Consider the following 18,292-nt stretch of genomic DNA (forward strand, 5'->3'; position numbering starts at 1 on the left):
ACAAATACAGTTTCAATGAGGCTTTTCATGAAAATATAGCTGTTTCACAAAACCTGAAGAATTCAAGTTAGATAGATGTGAATTCATCCTGAAATTAAAATCTTTAAAATGGTTGTTAGAGGAGGATTTCTTAAGCAAAAAAGATCTTTGATGGCACAAATCCAAAACTCAGATTCTGAGTAATTTGGGGACACCTAGCAGGGATTTGTCTTGATGTCTCACTCATCATTTTCTCATTATTTCTCTTTTTCCCACATTAAATTACTTTTCACTATACTCCTCCAACCAGCCGCCACCAACAACAATTAGCTTCCTTTTTCCTGGTCCAAGACACACACGCATGCACACACACACACACACACACACACACAGACGGGGAGGGTCTCCTCATTGGTAATCCTGTTACCAGCCAGGTCCCAGCCTGGACTTGCCGTGCTGGGGCATGGATGAGGAGGGGAAGGGAGAGGGGGGATTAACATGGCGGTCATTATCAAATTTACAACCAGTCATACAGACATCTGCCCTACTTTTCCTCAGTTAATGTAAAAAGAACTAATCTGGTTAAGAGAGCACGGGCGCAGCTCATAAATCGGCGGCGCTCTCCGCCATAGTTAAAGCTGTCACTTCTCTTGTGGGGGAGCGGCGGCTGAATGGAGCTGTCAGCTGGCTACTTGTTAGGGCTAACAAGGCCGTCCACTGATAGGACTAATGAGGCCCAGGGCTCGCCACTACCCCGCACAGCCCACCACCACCACCGATGCTGCTGCTGTATTATGTGCTATGTAATGCATAAAGAGCTCTGAGGTGTGATTATTAGCGACAAATGAAGAAAACAAAACAAAATGCACAACAGAAAACACCCGTCTGAAGTCTTTTAGTCTCATCTTGACAAGAAAAAAATCCTGCTTGGGTAAAATATCTTCACTTCTGAGCAGTTTGCCTTGTTTCAGGAATTTTCATTGAAAGACATATATATATATACATGCATATACATATCTATATATATTTTATACATTTATAAAATAGATAACTGCACATTGGGATAAATGACGGTTGATGTTTGAGTTTTTATTTTTATTAGCAAAAGCAGAGATAATGTCTCTACTGACAGAGCCTTGTTTTAAGGGTTATTTTAAAAATACTGTGGACTAAATTAGTTAAAAACATTATGTGTTGCAGTGCACAAGAAAAAAACTGCAACACATGACTTTAAACTTCTTGTTCTGTTTTTACACTGTTTAGATAAAAAACTGCTTCATGGCACAGATGAGTGACTTTTTTTTTAACTCTGTATTATTACCACTGCAAAGAAAATGTTCAGTTTTTTTCAAATAAATTATTTTTGTGTTACATTCTTACAGTGTTAGTTATCTGCATGAGGCCTGAACATGAATGGTTTTGCTGTATATTCACGCTTCTAAATACCCAGTGTTGATAAATCTTTTTAAGGACTAAACTATGCTCGTTTATACAATTTGAGGTAGGTTATGTTATTAGCAATTTAGCATCTTCAATTAGCATCTTAAATGTTATCAGAAAATCCAGAGGTCGAATGACCACACTGTTTAACTGGAGAGATACTTCAAGCACTTAAGGCAGAGATACACTCATGTACTCTCAACTTTACAAACTTTTGAGGAAGTGATGAATCTTAAGGAGTGACGAACCCCTGCAACCTTCCCAGAACTGTTGTATTTTACAGTGGCGTCCAGCTACCAGTCCTGTTTGTCCGTCTCCCACATACGACACGCAGCGCAACAAAGAAGCTAAGAAACACTAAATAAATGCCCCCCCCCCCCCCCCCCCCAGCACGGAGATAAACGTGGTGTTGGCGGTTGGGGGTTAAATGTCAAGCATGAGTAACTGATCTGATTGTTATTTTGATTTCAGCTTTGTTTTTCTGAGTCAACTCCAGCCTTTTCCAACGAAGCCTCGTCTCTTCTCCCAACACTTCATTATTTGTGACGCTCTGGTTTAATTCCAATTACCTCTGTTAATTAGGAAATCTCATGCTCTCTGATCTAGGGCTTCGTTTCAACTTAATGTCATTTGCCAGGTTGTTTAGCTTCGATTAAAGCCTTTTATTGTGAAATTAAGTGTTACATTTGTTTCAACGAGGTATTTATTTGTGTGATGGTAAACATCCTGACTGATGTCAACATGTAGAAATCCTCCCGCATGCATTACCCTGTTTATTCTGCATTAGTGCTGCTGTCAACTCTTTCTTTAGGCATATCTTGGTACCACATTAGCATATTGTCTTCTCAGACGTTTAGGTAACAAATTATTCCGTTCAACGGCTGTGGAGAGAGCAAAACGTGGGCCTTCTGCAATCCCGAAAACCTTCAAGGATGTGTCATCGCTTGGCTCTTCTCAGGCATTTATTTTAACACTGAACAATACAGTTTGACGGCTTTTATTAGCTTCAAGAAAGATGTTCTCACCATATTCAGTGTGGCATTGTAATGCAACAAGATAAAAGCAACAAGCGGGAAGCGTGAAAGGATGAGAATGTGTACATCTGTTTACGTTTTTTTGAACAATGCCGAGCAAATGTTTGCTCCGCTTTACATGCTGAGATCAAGTGACAAAAGATGCAAAGAAAGAAGCTGCTAAATGCATCCTTTACAGTATGTATGAGACTGAATAAACAGTCTGTTGCATGAATCTAACTGCTGTGCAGAGCATAAAATGTTCATCATCCATTCTCGCTGTCTTCTAAGATTTTGTGGCCATCACAGCTATCACCTCTCCTATCTAATAAATGGGTCATTGTGTATCTCTCAGGCCATAAGCAGCCGGCATGATTTCCTGTGAGGCAGCCATTTCCTCTCTTGGATCTTTTCCATGTGGCCAGCCTGCCCAGTACATACTGATACACCAGTACAACCAGTATGGCAGCCAGTTTACTGCTGATTCTATGGCATGGCTGAAGTCCAATATTTAAATCTGTACTTAAATCTGATTCAGTGGTGGAGAAAGTTGGGTTTATCTCGTCTGCTGCTGGTGATATTGTAGTTACACATGCAGCATATTTCTCTTTCAACAGATCAATGATAGTTTGCTCCTCAAAAGGACTTCATGTTGCCTTTTTAAACCCCAAACATTTATATCACCTTAGTAATCGTTAATGATATATGTTTCTGCTTTTGCTGAAGAATAATGTGACCATCTTTTGACAGGGATGGGCTAAAATTCATATCATTGGCGTATCAAATGGGATATCTTTGCGAAATTTCAACTGACAGACGACACCATGTTCTATCTCACAGTTCTGGTATTATTGGCATTTCTCCAAAGTAAAAACCAGTGTTGCAGTGTTCAGTGCAGTCAAACCACAATAAATAAAAGTGAAGTGAATCGAAGTGTTTCAATATGGTCTACCTTCACAAATGCATCCAAGGCAACATAACGTAGACAAACCCATTAAAGTGACTGCTTTGGTGACAGAATAGCAATCTGAAAATCTGAACGAATGACCAATAGAAATCAAGAGATGCCTCAAAGGGAGGACATCAGTCTGAAATTATGCCTTGCTTTGGAAAAATGGAGAGTAACTCACACACATGAGTTTAAAGGTACAAAACCTGTAGTACTGCTGCTAAAAGACTACATTTCACATAATCCCTCTCAATTGCTATTATAAAGATGTTCAGACGAAAGCTTTTCTCTCAAGCTTTTCTGAAGATGATAAACATATTGGAATGATCCCCCCCCCTCCATCAGCCGTTCACTCGTCTACCATCTGTCAATGAGAGGAACTCTGAAAGAAACTTGAGCTCCATTTGCTCTGGAAGAACATTTCCCACAAAATGTGACCCGGCAGCACACAATGTAAAAATGCTGTGTAGAGGCCAGAGAAAGGCTGCCAATCCTCTCAGACATGGTCTTGTTTGTTTACAGCAATTATAATCATGTCTCATAATGAATGTGGTAATTACTGATGAGTTACTGATGTTAAAATGCTACATGTAGCACCTTCGTGCCAGTCAAATACTGAAAATGAAAAGCAAATATCTTCGTCCAATTTCCAGTCTAATGTTTCACTTGGCTCTATTTCCATGCAAACAGTCACCTCGCAGCACCTTGCAGCATCCTAATTGAGCCCTGAGAAACTGACAGGCACTACGCCGGGCTGCTGAGGAAGGAGAAAATAAACCCAAGCATGTATTTCTGTGACCTCCAAGGGCAGCTCGGCCATGCCATGCCACACCGTGCCATGCCAGGGTATGCCAGGCAAGCAGACTGTCACCTCTACCCTCAGTGGCCCTCGGCTTATGCCAGCCTCGTCCTCTTTTTTTTTTTTTTTTTTTTTTTTACACCTCCCTTTTACATCCATTCCTTTCTCTCTCTCTCCTCCCTCCATCTGACAGGACTCTTCCAGAGCAGGTCGGTGGAGTCCCTCTGCTCACAGTCACTTAATTAAACGCTCCCACAGCACCGTCGACAACGTGACCAACGGCTGTTAAATTAAGACGCTGTCGCAGCCGGGGCACTGAGCACTGGCAGGGTGAAGGAAAGATAAACCAGCTGAGAGAAGGGAGGAGGAAGAAGAGACACAGAGGAGTGGGAGGCTGCTTCCACCATTCACGTGTTCTTCATCTGTACGGTTTCTTTGAGGCATTTCAGGGGGAATCTCTCCTGTCTTATTCCTAAATCCAGTCTGCCTCACTTATTACTTTGCCAAAGATTATGTACACATAAATATGTCCTGTTTTTTCTTAGCTTACACTCTTTAATTTCAAAGAACTAACAGTATGATGTCAGATCCAATAGAGACAAGCTGGGGCAAGACAAATGGGAGTTAAAGAGAGGTGAAAGGATTTCCTTCTTCTGCTTGGTTAAATGGTTGCAGAGGTTGTGCTGTGATGATGTTTTGACATCTTGAACTATATTCAAGATGCTTGTTGGAGACACATGCTTCTATTTTTGCTCTGTGTTATTCTCCAGCCCATCCTCACCAGAAACACGGCTGTATAGATCGTCTGTGCAAGTAATTTATTACAACTCATATTTACGTTTATTGTTCGGTGGTGACCTCTAGTGGCTGTGGTTGGAAGTCCGATTACGTAGTATAAAGAGCAAGAAAGTCCGCATATGGAGGAGGTGGGGTGGGTGGATGGATGGATGGATGGATGGATGGTTAAACAAATCCAGGAGACTACTGTGAAACCGAAAGTCAGCATTGACTTATTTTAATCCAAACAATGATCTTTTCCTAAAACTAACCAAGTAGTTTTGGTGCCTACGGCCCACCAAACTGCGACAGTTTCACAACCTGGTCTCCTGGTATGCCAACTGCTGGTATTTTCCGGTGGTCATAAATACCATTACAATGTTTTGGGAATCATTGGCAGTCGACCTATTCAGTCATTTAGGTATGAGAACGTGTTGTTATGCTAGGAACGATCAGTACTTATCACCTCATTACTACTTTTTGCCGCCCCCTGACAAAAATATGATTAACTCAATGGCAAATATGCTTCAGCCGTAGTATAAAGGTCCATCAGATAATTCCATTAACCTCCACACACTGCAGCATAATCAGCCCACACGTCCCCCTGGTGAGGAACAGATGAGAAGAAGAGGAACAAATGGAACTCCACGCAGACTCGGAAGAACTCTAGCGCCTGTCCTCCATTTCTGACTAGCCTACTCTTGTGTGTCTTTTTCCGTAGGTGGACACAGAGGGTTTAATGATTGGTGATGCATCATTCATTGCATACCATGTTTGGACATTTTCTGGACAGCTGCTTTTAGAAAACAATACCTAGAGTGTGAAGGTGTGTGTGTGTGTGTGTGTGTGTGGGGTGGGGGTGGGGGGGTGAAAAAAAAAAGAAAAAAAAAGGAACTAGTGAAAAAAATAAAGAGATAAAAATGCATGCACACCACCGCCTCTTCAAAAAGAGCCCGAGTCAACACGAGAATAAGGCCAACCTCCCTGTCTCTCACTGCCACCTTACTCTCTTCCTCTACCTGCTGTCCCCAGTCGATCCCCGGCAAAACTTGGCGGCAGATGTTGCTGTGCTAAGTTGGCTCTGAAGTGCCTCCCCGGCTCCCCTGTCTCACCGACAACACAGTCAAACCACATTAGATCTCTTTATTTGTGCCTGGGGCAAGTTCGGCACTGCAGCTGTGTCCACCCCCGCTCTACCTTTGGTGTTGAAGGCCCTCCGGCGCTAAATGTGAGACCACAAAAAAAAGAAAAAAAGAAGAGAGAAAAAAACTGTTTCACTCTCATTTTCTGTCTCTCTTCTGCATCTGCTGACAATCCAGCAGTCTGGCTCCGGGCGGCAGCACTGAGGGAGGGATGTATTGGGGGGCTGTGTGAGGAAAGGAGGCTGCTGAGGGAGGGAAGAGGGGTGAGGATGGTAGCTCTGCAAGGAGAGGGGGAGGTGAAGGGGGTGAGGGTTTGGCATGGACACCCGGGTCCCCGTGCTGAACAGATGTCTGCGACAACCTGCTTCCTTACACCTGTACGAGTCCTTGTAACCCAGCGGATGCAGCTCGCTGAAAAATTCATGACCCTGGAGGTTTCCTGTCCGCCATCAAAGACTACCGCCCTCCCTCCTCTTCTCCCTCGCTGCCTCCCCTCCCTCTGCTGCTCTTCTCCTCTCTCTTCTCCACGCCACCGCTGCCCGCTCTGCCATCTACACCTAACCTCCCACTGGACAGTTCAGACTCGTCTCACTTTGATCAAGTCAAGTTTATCTGTTCAGCCCAGTATCACGCGCATGTGTCGTACAGGGCTGAAGAGGGCCAACGGGAGCAGATACTGACTCAACATGAACTCTATACTAAGACAAGGAACAATAAAAAACTGAATATATGAAAAGACTATATGAACAAAGAGAAAAGTGGACAAAGGGAACAGATCCAGGTAAAAACTACTTCAGCTCCAGAAGAGCCACTGAATGGACACTGAGCTGAGATGTTCTGTCAACCTACACACTACTTTCTCCCACAGAGAATAAGCATTGAGTAAATGTTCTAGTTTCCACTGGCAGACTTTGAGTTAACTTGTTGATGCAGTTGTTGAAATGCTGCTTCAAAATTAAATGTCGCTCTAAAGAGGTGCTCTTCTTGAAAGTAGAGAAATCGTTTAAATCAAACAGAATCAAATCAAATCGGTGTTTAATCTTTGCGGAGAGACTCAAAATAAATTACTGTATTGTTCATCATGATGCTAGGAATTCAACTGTGAGCCAGTGCACGATTTAAAAACATCATAGCTGCCTTAAAAATAAATGATTTCTGTTTTCACCAATATCCAGTTTCCATTAACCGTTGACTACCGCTCTGTTAAGACATAACTTCAAACACATGCAGCCCTCGTGGCCTCCTGTTTGATTCTCTCCTGTGTCTGCTGTGTAGACTCTTGATCAAAGACTTAAAGTGGAGTTTGGCGCAGTGATCGGCATGTGAATGAAGTGAGCCAGCGGTGCCGGGGACTCCGCTGGCAGCCCCTCTTCCATGTCCTCCTCTATCCTATGAGCTTTGACAGAAGCGGTTTACTCACCAGTGGGCTTCACTCTCTATTTTCTACTCTGTTTGCTCGGAGCAACTGAGGTGACCTCTTGTGTGGTAACATCTATCATCTTTTACACAGTGGGGGCCGCAGCCATGATGTTTCCACATTCTGCCTTTTTCTGCTTAAAACTCAGACAGTTGGATGAATATTGGGCAGGGGAATTGTTGTCATTTCAACATTAAAACAGCAGCCTGTCCAACGAGCGCAGTGCAGGAAAATATGCCTGTTTGGTCATCTAATGAAAACCCTGGCCTCAACATTAAACCTCATAACACAACACAAATAGCAGCAGCCCATTTAACAAAATGTTAACAATTTATCATGGCAATGACATAACTCACATCATACTTGAGTCCTTCTTGCCCTTACAGAGTAGTTTCTTGCACAAAGATACCTCGACAGCACGCACGACTGCTAAAGAAAACAGGCAGTAACGAACGGCCGGCACTGATTCGGTGATTTGTAGGTCAGAAGACGTTTAGGTTACATGTAACTGCTGTTGACAGCACTTCAGTTACTACACTTTCATGTGTAGCAGGGCGTAACCACACGATGAAACAAAGTCACTGAAAAGATTGTCAAACAACGATTATATGTGACCTAGATGTCAAAAGCATAGTTTTAACGGTGATATGTGGACATGCAGATGATAGGTGAAAAGACACTGATGTGTATTTTACATTCTGGCCTTCTGGGCTCTGCTCCACAACACTGTGACGCCCTGAGTAGCCGCTGGCAGGCTCACAGCTGGCCCACCGGCTCAGTTTTTTCCATGTTCTGCAGAGAAGCAAACTTTATTCCACTTGAGACGTTTGCTGTCTGACATCATTCTGTGAACCATTAAAAAAACTCATGGCTCCCACTCACAGAGCTTCAGCTTCAAATGCTATGTTTTCTTTTATATGACTATATGCAAATTAGCTAATGCAGTTCTACTTTGTAACATTCAAGAAAGAGCTGTGTGCAGTATTAATGTGGGACGGGCGGGGGGTTTCCACTGTACAAAAGTCAGTAGGGATGATTTCATAAGAAGAGGGCAATGAAAACCTGTTTCTGTGCCCGAAATCTGAAATCAAGAAATGAAATCTAAATGCTCCATCACTCTACACCGGTCTGCAAACTGACTCTGATCTATGCTGTTCATTTTGAGATTAGGCATATATCTCAGTGTCAACAGCAGATGGGGTGGTTTGTTGGGTTGACTGCTGCCTTAGAAAGCTAAGAACATATCATAACATCTGGTTAACTCTGACTTGGTGGTGGTTTGTGAGCAGCGTGCTCTCCTAACCGCCCGAGGGGTGTCAGGTTTCAGTGTGTTGGTTTGTGGAGCCGATATGCTTCCTGCGCTCTGACGGAGGTTGAGAAAAGTGTGACCATATTAGGATGTCCCTGTCATGCTCCCTTCAGTGAGCCTTTGCAGCTGTAACTCACATCAGCCCAGTTAGGTAACAACAACACAATGCTGAAGTGGTGCCAGCAGCTTTCCTCTGCTGACAGATTATTGTACCTCAATGGCTTTAATTCAATGCTGCAATAAAACAATGAGCTCTTAGCTGTGACTGTGGTGACTCAAAAGATTCAAGATAGAAACACTTCAATTAAGTCATACTGGGAATTCAGGCTTTAATAACAGTCAGAAAAAGAAGAGGCACATGCTCACTGCTGACTGATGCAGGAAATTCTCTATTTATATCCCTGAATACAATAAACTGTGCTGATGACTACTGATGAGACATTGACTCACTCCCTTCGGGCTGTAGGTTTGTGCACCTAAAAACTCAACACAACACTCTGACGCCGATCTACTGTATCCCACACACACCCTACAGATAAACTCCCACGTACACATCACTGTTTATTCAATCTTGCGTGCCTGTGCATTTTCTTCATCATGAGTATGGTTTGTATTTTAGGCCTCCCTGCAAATAAACCTTCCACCGGGAACAAAAGTGTCAAGAGTTGGAAAATGTTAAAGTCCTTTTCACTGGCTTACCTTGTCTGCAGATGTTGGTCGCATGAGGGAAACTCTGTCATACTGCCGCCCCAGCAGAGCCCACAAAGCATCGAGACGACCCTGATTAAACATAAAAATGGGTTTAGTTCATCTACGTGTTCGTTCACCTTATTTGCAGAAATTACAAGAAAAAGTATATGTGGACGGAAAAACAAAAACAGGATATGAAATGTGGAGTCCTGAAGACCGTGAGATGCTGTTAAAATCTTTCAAGAGGTAGAGTGCACATCTGAGATGATTTTCTTATATAATATACCAAATGACAAACATCGTTAGCTGGAAGGAAGAGGAACAAAAGCTGTAATGCATTGAGTCACATCAGTATCAGGAACATGATGGAGGGCTCACCTTGATGGGAGTGTACCACTTGTTCTGGTTTTGATGGTAGGTGGGGCCAGCCTTCGGGGTGGGACGTTTGATCATTGGCTCCTCTGCATCCTCCTCTGGTATGGACACTATGGCGTTCTTGGCTTTCTCCAGTCTGGCCCCCTCCTCTGTTGAGCCCTTCTCACCCCAGCGCACCTGGACAGGTAAGACCACGCACAGCACCAGTTTAAGACAAAAGAACCTCTTCTGCTGTTTTCATTCATTACTGACAGAAACTACATTAGTCCTGAAGTTATTAGCCAAGTCCTTGATTAGTTGATAGTACAAAGGTCCGTGCATCACCTGAAAGTTTTGACAGTAGTCCTGAAAAGACAATTGAGCTTAATAACAAACTGAAGCATTGACCTTTAGTACCTGAAACCCCAAAAACACAGGGTCCTACACTTCCCATAATGCAACTTGACAGTGTATTTTCACTAGACCCTTACTGCTTTGTCACAGCCATGTCTTTATACTCCACAAGCTGAGCTGTCGTAAATTTGTCTCCAAGCCCAAGATAAACCTAATGACATCACTATGACATCATGAAGGTGGTTTTCTCAGACTCAACAAACCTCCTTTAAAGCCACAGAAGACATTATAGAAGTATTTCACACACTGAGTAGGCAGTCATTCTGGCTCTGAAATTGAATCAAAGATGTAAATAACAATTAGCTGCAACCCCAATTAAAAATCAGTCGTAATATTTACAAACTAAATCCCAACAATAACAGCCGGTAAGGAGGCAGGGGGAGGCCTAACACACCTCCAGCCACTGATCTAACTACAACAGGAAGAAAAAACATGACGATAATAAGAAGGGAGTTCGACAACTGCTATCACTATACATCCATAAGAGAACGAAATGACCTGAAAACCTGTTTTTGCTTTTATTAATAAGCACATTTACATGTGGTATAATGTGTTATTGTGTGTGTTTGTGTGAGCGTGTGAATGCAGGCCTGTGTGTTAGTTAAGCTGTCCTGCTTTTTAATTGAATTCATCACATCTGTTGCAAGGAGGAGATAAAAAAATCCACCGTCACATGAATGGGGAGAGGTGATTAATTAGCGACACAGTTTTCAAGCTGTAGGTTAAGCCGTGACAATATAGAACAGCTTTTCAGAATCATCTCTGGGATACATCCCTGGCCTGCTGCATCAAGAAAAGAGAGGGCTGCGATGAATAAAAGATACGTCCTCACCTCAGCCGGCTCAATACGCGTTTGAAAAATTGGCAGTGGCAAAGTGTGGAGGTGGAGGTGGTTTTCTCAGCATGGCGTCTTAAATGTGGATGCAGAAGAGAGGGCAGGTTGATCTTAACAAGCACCTTGTTCTCAATCCGCAGGGGGGGAAGCTTCAGAAGTGGAGACGGGCCTGTCGGTGGGAATCAACCTGCCACAGGAAGAAGAGAGGGACGGGACGGCCGGGCTTGCAGCTCGCCAACACTCGTGGGGAAAAAGTCAAGAGGTAGGAGCTCCCTGGGGATGCTTGGAAATCCCTGCAATGCCACTAACTTCCTCGGGGCTGAGAAGCAGTAGGGGGTACAACAATGAGGGGGGAGGAGGGTGGAAGGGGGGGGGGCTCGCCTTTAAACCTGGATTCCCTTCAGAGGAGGCGGACAACAAAGGGGCTGCCAAGGATTGGGAGTTGAGAAAGGGGGAGGAGGAGAGGAGAGGTGGGTGAGGTGGATATGTCAAGTTGACAGCAGAACTCAATCCTTCATCCTGGCAATGACTTGATCCAATCAGGGCCGGACGGCCAAGGACGAGATGGCAGGGCCTGTCATGTCGGAGGAATCAGTGGACTGACGAGGACAGCGGCCCGACCGGTCGGTCAGTCAGTCAGTCAGTCAGTCAGTCAGTCAGTCAGTCAGTCAGTCAGTCAGTCAGTCAGTCAGTCCCTCCTCCTGCAGCTCGTGTAACTCGACAAACTTGTAGCTTCCCAGAGAAGACTGCATGTCAGCAGTTTTCTCAAAACATGATGCTGGTTCACAGCATAACAGCTGTCACAAATGAGTCACTTCCTGCTGTCTCGGATTTTATCTTTATAGCATTTCAGTTATTTTTAGTGCTCGATATTGTTTTGTTTTAAAATGTGCTGCTCTAACCATTTCACATCGAGACCACTTCAAAGAGAGCCTCGTGTCAAACCTGATGAAAGTGAAGTGACGTTGTGATTGTGATGAAAGTGTTTGATGCTCCTGAAAGCAATATGTTGGGGGATGATAGTTAGACTCTGACCTCCATACGTTTGATTCCTCCAGCTCCTCTTCCTCCATAGTAGGAGGCATCCACGGTCGGCCACTTCTTCTTGGGCAGCTGCTCTGGCTCCTAAAAAAGACATAGAAATTAAGAGACTCACACTCATGAACAGTATAGATGTGTGTATTATAGTCAGAGCAATATGCAAACTTTTTCTTGTAAACAACTGCGTCTATCTGCTGCTGCATGGACAAAAGGAAGGTAGTGCAGGACTTGCTATTGTTCTATTTTCTTTCAATACCATTTATCAAAATTCAAGTGCATTTCCTCTAAACAGGAAAAAGTCATTTCCGTCATTTGGTCAAGGAAGAAAAGAAGAGATATTTATGTCCATACATGTGCTATTGCCATTAACACTTTCTGTATGGTTGAATGAACTTCAGGTTTGATCAACTAAATAATTAGCAGATTTCCTCAAATTATTTTTTTCAATATATCTAATCATCTGCACATTACTGCAGCCTTGCAGAGAGCGCTTGTTAAAGACCAAAAACTGTTTGTGCATATTGTGATGACAAAGAGATGAGTCAGATTTTTAGGATGATATTTTCCAGAAATGGCTTATTCAACATTAAAAAACAACAAATCAGCTTAAATTTTCTCTGTGTAATACCAGCAGCAACTTCTCAAAAGTTTCTAAATAAATACTTCAACATTTCGGGGAATTTTCACTTTATATAGCATTTGCTTTCAGAGAGTGAGAAGATCTCCAACATCCTCTTTTCTGTGCAGTAAGTACGACGCTTGGGCCAGGAGGCGATTAGCCTCGCTTAGCATTAAGGCTGAAAGCAGTCTTTATGCTAAGCTAGGCTAACCACCTCTTGACTCAAGCTTCATACTGTAGAGATAAGACATGGAAGTGGTATCAACGCTCTCATCAAACTCTTGGAAAGAAGACCAATAAACCATTTTCCCAAAATGTGGAAATATTCTCTTTAAGCAAAATTTCAAAGATCAGGTTTTGTTAATATTCTGGTTGGTGTTATTTTCAATGTGGTATAATGAAGTGCAGTATGATGCTGTAAGGTATCACCAATTTAAACATTCTGGGACTGAGTGGTGTACTCACAGGTGGTGGAGGACGGGAAGGTGGAGGCGGCGGTGGTGGGTCTTTGATGACCTGGATAAACAGAAAAAGCAAAAGAGCGTCAGCTCTTTCCACCATGGGACGTACACAAACACACACAAACACACACTCAAACCTTGTCAAGACAAGCGCAGACGAGGCTGACGGAGGTGATTCGTGACAGGTGACTGAGTCAAACAGAGACGTCCCTCAGCTCATCACACGGCGGAGACGCTGCCGCTGCCAGGCTGCTTTGTAACTGCAACTGGCACCCCATCACCCCGCTGACTACTGATTACAAGGATTCTGCTTGTAAACCAACATCAGGGGCCCCCCGTGCAAAATAAAGAAAAGCTGAAAATCAACTTGTTGACAGGGGAGTCTTTGGGGCGAGCGCCGCTGCCCGTTTAGCTCTTAATTAATTGGATGGGGTTCAGTGCTCCCAAGCAATCCTCCCAATCATAAAGTCCTAAGGAGTTAATTAGCTCCAATGAGATACAGAGGAGGAGGCTTGGGCTCAGCTCCAAGACCCGTCTGCGTGGAAGATGAGTGGCGGCATACATGCACAAAAAAAAAAAAAAAACAGAAAGAAAAAACACACACACATAACCGCGACAAACCTCTCCCACAGCAGAGTGACCAGCCCAGCGGCATTGTTCACGACAACACTGGATGACATGGCACCTGAGGAGCAGGTTGTCCACAATGTGATTCCACTCAGCGACAAGATGCCTCTGCTGGGTTTTTCAGATGTGCATCGCGAAGCAAAGAGCAGCCTGACAGTGACATTTGTCAGGTGTCAGTCAGACGCTTTACATACTGATGTCCAACTTTTTACTGCAGGATTGCTGAACACACCGCCGCCACTCACGCTGTCTGTGAGAGGGATCACGTATGAAAGGTGGAGTTTATTCTTCTGCGTTTTCAGGTCTCAGGACTTGTGAGTCAGCTTCCTTTAAATAGTCACCACAGAGAGCAGGCCTGAAGCTCCCAAAAGACATAGGTCCTTTCTGTTTTTTGAAAATTGTGCATGTGACCGTATGGAGGTGTCCCATGCTAAAATTACTCAAAAAAAAAAAAAAAAAAGATAAAAATGCTAAAAATGTGAGGATTGTTTGCTCCTTTTTTCTTTTTTACATCATGTAAACTTATTATGTTCGGGTTTTGAACTGTTATCAACTTTACTGATAACAGTTATTCAACGTTGAACGATAATGAAAATGAGATTTAGCACTCTGCTCAAAGGCTCATCAGCTGACACCAACAGAACAAGAGCTTCCTGTTAACCTCTCCAACCCAGATTTTCCCAGTGTTTTTTTTTGAGAGAAGGCCTCAGTTCACGGTCCTCCTCTTAGGCGACAGCAGACATTAGCACTACACACATAGTACAGTAGATGGCCTATGAATACTGTACATATAATTACAATGAGGACATATCTCAACTTGAGGTGTGCGGCAAAGTGGAAGGCAGACCTTTGTCCATTACTCATCAAAGACAGATACGTCACTGTCATCGCTGGTTATGCATTTGCTAAATTGGTTTTGGAGGGAAAAAAGAGCAATGTAATTATAGCATATCATAGATCCTAACAGCTGTTTCATTCACCGTTAAAGCTCAGGGATACCATCACACCCTCCACATACTGTTGCCATTAGAATAATGAAAAATAATCAATTAGGGTTAATTAATTGCTCATTGACACACAACTGGCTGTAAGCAAATCCAGTAAAGGTCTACTGGTAGCCTCTCCATACGCTGATTAACATCATTTCAGCCACACCTTACGTTGACAGGATTATCTCTTTTTATTAAGTAATTATGCAGCAGATTTTCTGGACATATTGTGGGATAAATAAAGCATTATACAAATGACAGGGCTCTGCTGCTCTTTCCCAGCTACCTGATGGACAGATGTGAATGGAGCGCACAGCGACGTAATTAAAAACTAAACCACAGGATACTTAGCCGCCTGACATCAGGCCCAGCAGCTCGCCACTGCAACCACGACACCGGGGGGAATGGGACCAATCAGAGGCGTTCAGGGCATCGTCCCCATATGGCTGTTTCCCTAACTGTCCAACTGGACTTGATAATCCGTTCGTTCCCAACCTAAAGCTCAAACCGTGTTGTGTCAAGCTGTTTCGGGAGGCTTATCGTGATGGATCAGTGGCAGGTAGCATATTTGGACATTTAAAAATGATTTGTGCTTTTCACTATGGGCAAATGAAGCTGTTTGTTGAAAATAAAAATGACTCCTAGGAGGAAAAGATGCAAGAGAAGATAAAAGTTCTGCATCGGAGAGCAACGCTGACAACTTCTAACATGAAATAACATGAAATAATCAGAGATTATTAACATATTAAGCACCAAATGAGTGGAAAATGTGTCCAAAAGTGCATCCAATTTAGCAGTGAAGCATTTGCAATTTGGTTAAACTGGCGATGTTAATTCAAAACTGCATCTCCAATCCCGAATCCTGTAATTTGAACTAAAGGCTATGCCATTCTGAGTTTAATTTCCAAACAAATCATAAACAAAGAAATTACCACTCCACAGCTTGTATGACCTCTCTCCTGGCATCAGTCCATGTGGGAGAGAGACACAGAGAGAGGGATTGTGGGAAAGAGGTTGAGCGTGTGTGTGTGTGTGTGTGTGTGCGTGCGTGTGTGCATGGCCTCATCCCGACTGCTGAAACCTGGCAGACTGGGGGTTTAAATATTAACAAGCCACACATGGCCCTCCTCTTCTGCCGCGTCCCTCGATGGAAGGCAACAGCAGCTCTCTCCACCAAGACAAACACGTCCACGGCCAGACATGCTGCAGGGGGTTTACATTTTAATGCCTTTGTTGGTTTTCCAAAATATGCTTCCATCTCATCCTGGATGGGCTCCCTTCAGGTCCACAAAGCCAGGTGACGTCTATCATTTAAGGGGCGGTGCGGGTGAGCAGGAGCAGAGGTGCAGTGGGGAGGGTGGTTGGCAGTAGTGGAGGGTAAATTTGCCTTTATCAGATCTCAGTAGAAAAAAGCAGAGAAACAGAAAAGGACCAGGGTGCACCATCTGTAGCCCCTCTCTCATAGCCCCAAACGATAATCTGTTATGGATTTTTGTAAATGGTTAAGTGGGTAAGAGCATTTTTCCAAAGGGGACGAGGGCAGGAGGAGTTTACAACAGTACTTTACATGAATATCCAAGACTAAAGAAAAGTTTAAACAACGGAGTAAAGACAAAAATACCTTCCATCAAGTACAATCAAGGTGTTCAAAGGGAAGTGATAAAGGAGAGCTCAGAATTGAATTGCAGATTCAAGAGTCGTTAATTAAATGCAGCCTCAAGTTTCATCTGAACAAACAGCCCGTTCACATGGGACCAGTAACATGTGGCGATCTGTGGAGTTAATGAATAACCTTCCAACCTCCACATTTAGAGAAACACATTTGCACTTACTAATGAATTTCTCTTTAATCACCAGAGCCTCTGAACTTGCAGCCGCTTGAGTTAAGAGTTTATAGTTTGTCCTTCCAAGATTCCCGCACACTGTCAGTTACTCGCACTTGGTATTAACCATGACTCGGCCTCAGATCTATCATGACCAGGGACGGTATCATAGAGATGTCATCAATATATATACTCATATGACTTAATGGTATTGATACTTATCGGTGCTCTTATCCATGCACCTCCATAAATCTAGTGGTTCTGCTCTACAGAGATTTCCAACAGTCCACTACAACCACAGTCAACAGAATGGAAACTGTGAAACAGTCATGCAACACTAATGAACGCACCGTGAGCAGAGGGCTGAGCATGACGGAAAAGCAGGCGAATTAAAAATGCTGTTGAAGATTAAATTAATAAAATGTAACAACTGATAGTGGCTCTGAGCCCTGGAGCTTATCAGGATTACAGTTCTGATCCAGTTTAAAACTGGACCACAGCACCCATGACTGTTTCTGAGGCCGAACTGGTTTAGTCAAACAGCAACAGCACCTCCCTGCATTCATACAGTCAAGGTCAATTAAGGCTGTTATGATGAGATTTGTAGCCAATATCGGCCTGTTTTTACTGTCTTTTTATAACTTAAGGGTCCTGAGAACATCTTCTCTCTATCAGCGTCTTATATTAACTAATGGGATCCTACACAACACAATATTTTCGCTGAAGTTACAACAGTTTTGGTGATTTCACAAGGGACATGTCTGTGTGCGCTGCTTTCCTCTGAGCTTTTCTAACTGGTTTGAAGTGGGCAGAGGTTAGTTGGAAAAACATGATGTCATTTACCTACGTGGACCAATGAGAGTTTCACAACAAATGGACAAAATGTTATGACAGTTGGCGGGCTGTTTGCTTATGTTGCCAGCGCAATCAATCAAATCAAACCACACCCACACAGTCCCAATGATGCAGATTAGCTCAGCTTTTGAGTAGAAAGTTAGGACAATATTTTTCCAACCTTAAACTTTGACTGTTTTGTATGGATGCCGGAAGGTGCTGTCGGTGTTCTCTGATTGGTGAGCGCTTTTCAATAAGACTTCACAATAATGATAATAAGAGGAGTAAGAGGAAAACCATACCGAGGGCCAAAACAAAATGTAGCTACATGAAACAGTCAGAGTGACAGGATTAGTAAAGGAAGAATTCAGTGTTTACCAAAACAAAGTAAGCACTCTAAGCTGTAGCATGGACATGACAGATTCAACTGTGATTAAACCATAAACAATCTCTGTGATTATTACTAATCATTTCAGTCCCCAGGTAGGCATAATGTTAGTCTTGTGCAAGCAGAGATTTTGTTAAGTTTCACACAATCTGTCACTCACATTGTTCTCCTGCTAATCTACCTGTTGTCTTGTTTTAAACACAGTTTGTTCACTTCATCTCCTCTCAGATTGTGTGTGCGATCACATGCAGCCATCAGCCACTGCTCTGCAGGATGTGGGTTTTTCACTTCCTGTTTGAGGTTCTTCCTCTGTGGTGTTGCTAAGCCACTGCGGATCAATGAGGTAAATGGGAGGTGAAGGGGTTGAACAGATGTTCGACACTACTTCCCTT

General features: G+C 43.3%; 1 protein-coding gene across 1 annotated transcript in view; it reads right to left on the reverse strand.

Moving 5' to 3' along the window:
- The window catches only part of antxr2a (ANTXR cell adhesion molecule 2a), a 73,942-nt gene that overhangs the window by 27,632 nt on the left and 28,018 nt on the right, over positions 1 to 18,292 (reverse strand). The window contains exons 13-16 of the mRNA XM_076731636.1: positions 13,244 to 13,294; positions 12,154 to 12,243; positions 9,894 to 10,067; positions 9,525 to 9,605 (exon numbers count right to left, since the gene is read on the reverse strand). Coding sequence (XP_076587751.1) covers positions 9,525 to 9,605; positions 9,894 to 10,067; positions 12,154 to 12,243; positions 13,244 to 13,294 — 396 coding nt within the window. The remainder of the gene's footprint in view (positions 1 to 9,524; positions 9,606 to 9,893; positions 10,068 to 12,153; positions 12,244 to 13,243; positions 13,295 to 18,292) is intronic.

Source organism: Chaetodon auriga, chromosome 5 (genome assembly GCF_051107435.1).
Source record: "Chaetodon auriga isolate fChaAug3 chromosome 5, fChaAug3.hap1, whole genome shotgun sequence".
In the NCBI taxonomy this organism is placed as follows: Eukaryota; Metazoa; Chordata; class Actinopteri; order Chaetodontiformes; family Chaetodontidae; genus Chaetodon; species Chaetodon auriga.